Source organism: Poeciliopsis prolifica, unplaced genomic scaffold, assembly GCF_027474105.1.
Source record: "Poeciliopsis prolifica strain line A6 unplaced genomic scaffold, Auburn_PproV2 SCAFFOLD003, whole genome shotgun sequence".
NCBI classification, from domain to species: domain Eukaryota; kingdom Metazoa; phylum Chordata; class Actinopteri; order Cyprinodontiformes; family Poeciliidae; genus Poeciliopsis; species Poeciliopsis prolifica.
Window position 1 is genome coordinate 18022531 of NW_026562378.1, and position 6354 is coordinate 18028884.

General features: G+C 37.6%; 1 protein-coding gene across 3 annotated transcripts in view; it reads left to right on the forward strand.

Annotated features, from left to right (window-relative positions):
- The window catches only part of itga7 (integrin, alpha 7), a 34627-nt gene extending 28836 nt beyond the window's left edge, over positions 1–5791 (forward strand). For 2 of the 3 annotated variants that reach the window (XM_055027008.1, XM_055027009.1), the window contains exons 20-25: positions 182–379; positions 478–594; positions 764–877; positions 1143–1241; positions 1450–1575; positions 3923–5791. In XM_055027008.1, coding sequence (XP_054882983.1) covers positions 182–379; positions 478–594; positions 764–877; positions 1143–1241; positions 1450–1575; positions 3923–4078 — 810 coding nt within the window. In that variant the 3' untranslated portion in view covers positions 4079–5791. Of the gene's footprint in view, positions 1–181; positions 380–477; positions 595–763; positions 878–1142; positions 1242–1449; positions 1576–2538; positions 2703–3922 lie in introns of all 3 variants that reach the window. The other variant, XM_055027010.1, reaches the window with a different exon arrangement.
- The last annotated feature ends 563 nt before the right edge of the window (positions 5792–6354 follow it).

Below are 6354 nucleotides of genomic sequence, written 5' to 3' on the forward strand. Positions count from 1 at the left end.
ATTTAGTTAGATGTAGATATTTGTAGTAGAAACTGGACAAAATACCTGGTAAGATCTTGTGTTTTTGTCATGTATCTCATCAAAGTATAATATTCTGTGATTACTACAATTTAATTTCTCATTTTCACTAATGTTGGAGAGAGTTTTAAGAAAAAAGATAAAACAACCACTGTTTTCTCAGCTCTCCAATCCTGGAAAAGCGCTCCAGAAACTTGGCTCCGCCTCCCTCAACATCATGTGGCCTTTCGAGCTGCCCAATGGGAAGTGGCTGCTGTATCCTGCAAGACTGAGGTTTGAGGGCCAACCAGACACTCATTGCAGTCCCGCTGAGGCTGTCAATCCTCTAAATCTGCAGAGTTCCTCAGCTGCTAATCAGGTGGTAGGTGGAACTCCAGTTAGGGTCATTCAGCTGTTCTCCAACCTCCACTTACATCCAAATTTACATGCTTAAAAGATCATTTATGGGACTATTTACAGGTGGGTAGAAGTCGCCGTTCACACCCAGAGGAGGAAGAGCAAATGATGACAAAAGGCAGCGATGGAGGCACCACGCCAGCAGTGGCAGCTTCAGAGAGACGCAAGTCACTCAAACTGGTAGGAGGGACAAGAAGTTTGGAAAAAATAACTAACTTTAGTTAATTATTGCAAATGATCTCAGGAAACTGAAGATAGATATTTTTGATTTGCTGAGATTATGACACAAAGAATGTTTTTTTAATGGATAATCCACTGCAAACTGTTCAGCTGTCCTTTTGCTGCTCAGGATTGCCTGCTGGGCTCAGCGCGCTGTGTGCTGTTCCAGTGTCCACTCCACAGCTTTACTGGTCAGGCTGTCCTCAAGATCCACGCCAGACTCTGGAAGAGCAGTTTCATAGAGGTAAAACAACCAAACAAAAAAAAAAAAGAAGTCATATCTCCTTTAAATGTCTTTAAAGGCAAGAACTGAAGATTAGTTCATTAAGGAATTAATTAAAATGCCCTTAAAATATCATATTTTCAAAATAATGAAATATTATTTCGTTATTTTCATTTTCAAAATATTGTGATGGGTTGAGATGGAAACTGCAACCTAAACATACTCATGTTTGAACGATTAAAATCACTTTTACGGTCAAAGTTTGATTCATGTCTCTGTCTTTCAGGATTTTCCAACGGTTAGTGCTCTGGAGCTGCTGATCAGAGCAAACATCTCTGTCAAGTCCACCATCAAACATCTGGTCCTCAGAGATGCATCTGTACAGGTACTCAGCTCACCTCAGAAAAGTAAAGAATAAATTACTATAATATATTTAAACACATTGAAAAACAGAAGTCCTGAACATGTATGTTCACCGAACCAGTGACCAAGAAGATTTTCAGGTCAGATGTTACCACAGAATACATTAAAATATGTGAAAAAAATATGTTTCAGTTTGCAAATTCTACAATTAACGCTCTCTTCCTCACCAGATCCCAGTAATGATCTACCCGGAGCTTGATCTTGCAGAGCAATACATGATTCCCTGGTGGATCATCCTGATCGCCATCCTGGCAGGCATCCTGCTGCTGACTCTCCTTGTCTGCATATTATGGAAGGTAACTCACCGGATTTCTTGGTGTTATGCTATTTGAGCCGTGGTGTAGACTTCTTTATACTCAAAAGATTTTGTGGCTTACTTTTTGCTGGATGATAGTATAAGGAAAGTTTGGTGGAAGCAAAATATATCTCGGAGAAAAACTGTATGATCTACAAGGACAAGCTATGATAAGATGAGAAGAAACCTCATTCAAGAATTGTTGGAGATTTACATGGTGTGGATTGGAGCTGGACTCAGAGCTGCAGGATCATGATCTTTCATGGATCATGCTAAACACAGATGTTTCAAAGACATTTTCTATTGCTTTACTTGTATTAAGCCACTTCTGAACCACAGTCTATGCAGGAAGCCCTTTATCAGAATTGAGCAGAACAATGACTGGATGATCACTCAGTGGTCCAGAGTCCAGTTTTTAATTTTTGCATTTTATTTAGAAATTAAGGCATTATTTTTTAAATAAATACATTTTAAATAAAATCTCAGTTCATTGAGATGCATCTGTAAATAATTGTCAAATATTAAATTGAGATAAAAATGAGCATATTTTCAGCACCTATGTGAAGAAAACCTTTGGCACTGGTACTTAAATATGCCCTCAAATACTGTTTGTCGCTAAGATGTTCATCAAGGCTTTCTAAAGATCAACATCCAACTCAGAGGTTTCTAAATGTGTAAATAATCCCATCACTTAACTTTCAGTGATGGGATAATTAACACATTTAGTATTCAGCATTTTCTCTGCACTCAATCTGTTTATTTCTGACTTTTCTTTTATCTTCCAGTCATATAAGTCTTTCCAGCTGTCTCTAAATTATACTTTCCCCTTTTCTGCCTATATATAAATTTTTTTATGTTTTCCCATTCCTGTTTTTTTTCTTTCATGGATCATTCTGTTTTTGAACCTGTCACTTTTTTTTGTTTTGTTTCTCCACTCCCTCTCCGTTATGATCTGATGCCTCAGTGCGGCTTCTTCAAGCGCAGCGAGCAGCGCCCGCACTATGAGACGGAGTACTACCGCGCCCATTTGGGGGTGCAGCCCTCGGAGGCGGAGAAGCAGGCATTAGAGCTATAATATCAAACTATTTCCATCTGGCCTGCTCTCCCCTCCTCCTCTCTCTCCAAGCGGTAAAACTCCTCATGCACAATTATTCTGCTGCTCAGCCCACAGGAAGGCTGGTGTTGTACGTCATAGCATGAAACAGAGATGAGTCCTGTCCTATTGGCAGTATGGGAGTTGTGTAAAATCTATACAGCAGGGCTGAAAGTAATTGTGTCCTGCTAATTTCTAATATTCAGATTTTTATTTTTAACTTTCTGAATCAATGAGTGAACATTAAAGATGCAACTTTTTCAGTGTTTCAATGTGTGATTACGCTACTGTAGTAAAAAAATATATTAAAAAAATATATTTATATTTACACTTCTTTACATGTACCAGTTATGATTGAGTCTGAATGTAAGTTATTCCACAAAGCTTTAGATAGTGTCCTAATTTCTACCTTTAAAAGGTATGATGCAATGCACAGTATGGTAACAAATCCTCTTTATTTGCTACGCAATAAAAAAGCAAGCTGAAAACATTACATCTCTCTTGATCAAATTAAGTACATCCAAGTAAAAACATTAAGTTTACTAAAGTTGTCGTGTAAAACAAACGTAAATAAAGTAAATCTGACAAACCTAAGTCAGTTACATGTAACAAATCAAAAATGTTTGCAGCTCCATTCTCTTTTTTTCAGTGGAGTCTCCAAGACCTGAGACACTTATTAGATCAATCGTCAGTTCCATTGGATGATGATTAGCATGCGAAATGCTTCCATTATTGAGGATCTCATCTTAATTAGTGCTTGTTGAACACCATCCAGCCGCCTCTGCTTCAGGGCTTTGAGCTGCCTGCTGTGCTGTGTGTGGTGCCGCTTACTGTTTATTGACCTGCACCTGTTCATTCTGGCATCGCTCTGTGAAGATGATTCATTTTATGACATAAACACTTGTGCAACATTTTTTTAACCTTGTTTGGTTTGTATGATACGCTATATCTAACTGCCAGGATGAACTTGACAAAATCGCTGGGTGTTTTTATTCTGATTTTTTAATAGGACAGATGTTTATTTAGTGAAGTTTAAGTCATACATGTCTATAAGTTTAGCATCAAAGAGCATGACAATGTGCTTTATGGTGTGTGCTTTATTGACCGCAGGTAATAAGAGCATCATCTAAGTAAAATTAAAGGATTAGATGACATGACGAGATGATTGAATCTCTGTTTTTCTCTTTTATTCCATGACCTCTTTCTTACCTGCTCCTCAACTTCTTTCGACTCGCTCCCCTTCCTATGTGGATAGTGTGGCTTCTTCCGTCGTGCCCACTACAAAGACAAACTTCCTCAGTACCATGCGGTGAAGATTCCTCGCGAGCTCCGGCCACAGTTCCAAACGGAGAAGTCTGGAAGCATCCATAAAAAGGAATGGGCCACGCACTGGAGTGATGGGACCTTGTAACTTTAAAGCACTGAATTTGAATCAGCGTGTGTGGTACTCATTCTGTCTTTGCTTTGTAACTAACTGACTCAAAAAGGGGAAAAAAAGAAAGAAAAAAAAAAGCGCACCAAAACTGGGATCATGAGATTTTCTGCATGTCAGAACATGCAAATTGGGAGCCTTTGAGCAGATATGCATTCTCCCAACTGCAGCTCATTAACATCTTGGCCTAAGATATTCTGTTTACACTGTGTGTCCACAGTATTTCACAGTTTGACAGCGAGTACTGAAGCCTCACAACCAGATTAGAACAAGTCTAGCGGCTCAGTATGTTTCCCGGCCTACACAAGGGAGCGTTGACGCTTCGCCGTCTGTCAGTGATTTTGACTGGCAGCTCAAAGGAGGACTGGAAAATCAAAGACCTGCATGAATGCACAGACATGGAGGACAACATTAGATGCCATCAGACAAGCAGATTGATGCAGGAGCCATCTGACAAAGACTACTTTTTGCCTTAACTACTGGGACTAATGATGAGTATGGGCAAAGAAAAACAGCTTTTTAACAAAATCTGTGGAAAATGTTTTTTTTTTTTGTTAGTAACAATTGGAGGAATGCATTGAAAATGGATACTTGAAAATGTATTTAATACAAGTGCATCCCAACAAATTAAAGTAACATTGAAAGGTTAATTTATTTCAGTAACAGTTCAAAAAGTGAAAAAATATTTATAACATACTAATTACTTCAATTTAATTTGATGGCTTAGAACTATTAAAAATGTTTTAAATTTCCCACTTGGTGTTTCACTTTTCAAATTTAGTTATGAAAATAAACTTCTTGATGATATTTTTATTTCAGATGCACCTGTATGCTCACTTTTTTTGCTGTCACATGATTTAAGAGGAAACCCCTGTGTTACTGTTTTTTTTTTGAGTTATATTAGTTAAATCTGCAAAACATCTCTGATCTGCTGCCTGGGTTACCTTGAATTTACAATGAAATATTATGGAGGGAATGAATTGCTGAGGTTTGTGGTAATGTTGTTGCATGGAAATCAAATGTGTCAGAAAGCTAACCCAGTTTTTTTTCAACAATTTCCTGCTGATAACAAGAAATATAATGGTCATTATGCACAAGAAAGAATGTCTACAGCAGGTTTTCAGGTAAATTATTTTTTTCATCAAGTGTATTTTTCTCCAGGCATTTTAAGAGCCGTGCAGCAAATAAAGTTGTTTTTAACTATACAATCTCACTTGTTACGCTGATCACTACTCGTATAAATTCACGTAAACCGGTATTCTAATTTCATCATTGATTGGTCTAATGTCAAACATGTGCCTTGTAGTAAAAGTGGCAGATGGAGATCTACTCATTACAAAGACAAGGCTCCTTCTAATTAGATGAGGCTGCGCTCCGACATCTGTTGGTACCGGTGGATGTTTACAATCTCTTTCAAACACTGAGCAACACAAAGAGCAGATTTCCTGGTTTTGTAAACCAACTACAAACAGAAGGGCAAGCTTTTTTTTTGTTTAATTAGAGTTTACTGTAAAGCAAGAGGAGACAGCTTGGATTTTTAGGTATTGCTGGACAATCGTTTGTTTTCTGCATGAGGATCCTGTTGCTGTTCTGACGTCTCCAACTCCAGTTGTTTTTGTTGCCATTTGTTTTATTTATTTTTGTTTGGCTGTACGATGTCAACATTGTAAATAAAAGACAAGTAGGTTCAGACATTTGTTGTTGCTAGACTTTCTTCATCCAGCAACAGAAAAGGAGTCTTGAATTTAAAAAGTGTTGCAGTTCACTAACATAACACAAGGTGGCAGCAAAACGGTGAAACCAACACCAGCAAGAATGCACACAAAATACACAACATTTTTGATGAAATACGACGCAAGTTGACAGTTGACAGTGAACGTCAAAATAAAAAACAGACAATGAAGTCAAAGGAAGTCAAAGGAATTGCCTGCAGGCCAGTTGATTGTGTCAAAGCAGAAATCTGGGGAGGATACAAAAATAAAAACAAACAAAAAATTATCATTGGAAATTTCTTAATTTATTGGTTTATTTAAAATTTGACACATGTAAGTTTATATTTGTTGTTTTTAGGTACGTAAGGAGACATATTGTACTAAATTTAAAACTGTATAGAAATTGTCCCAGTCATGAGTGCAAACCTGGTTCTTCTATATGAAACAAATTCTGCCACAAATTAGTTTCACTTCAGCACCTAAAGAGTTGTGCATTAGTCCCCCTAAAAGAAAAGGGTATTTGTTTCCCAAAACCATCAAGAA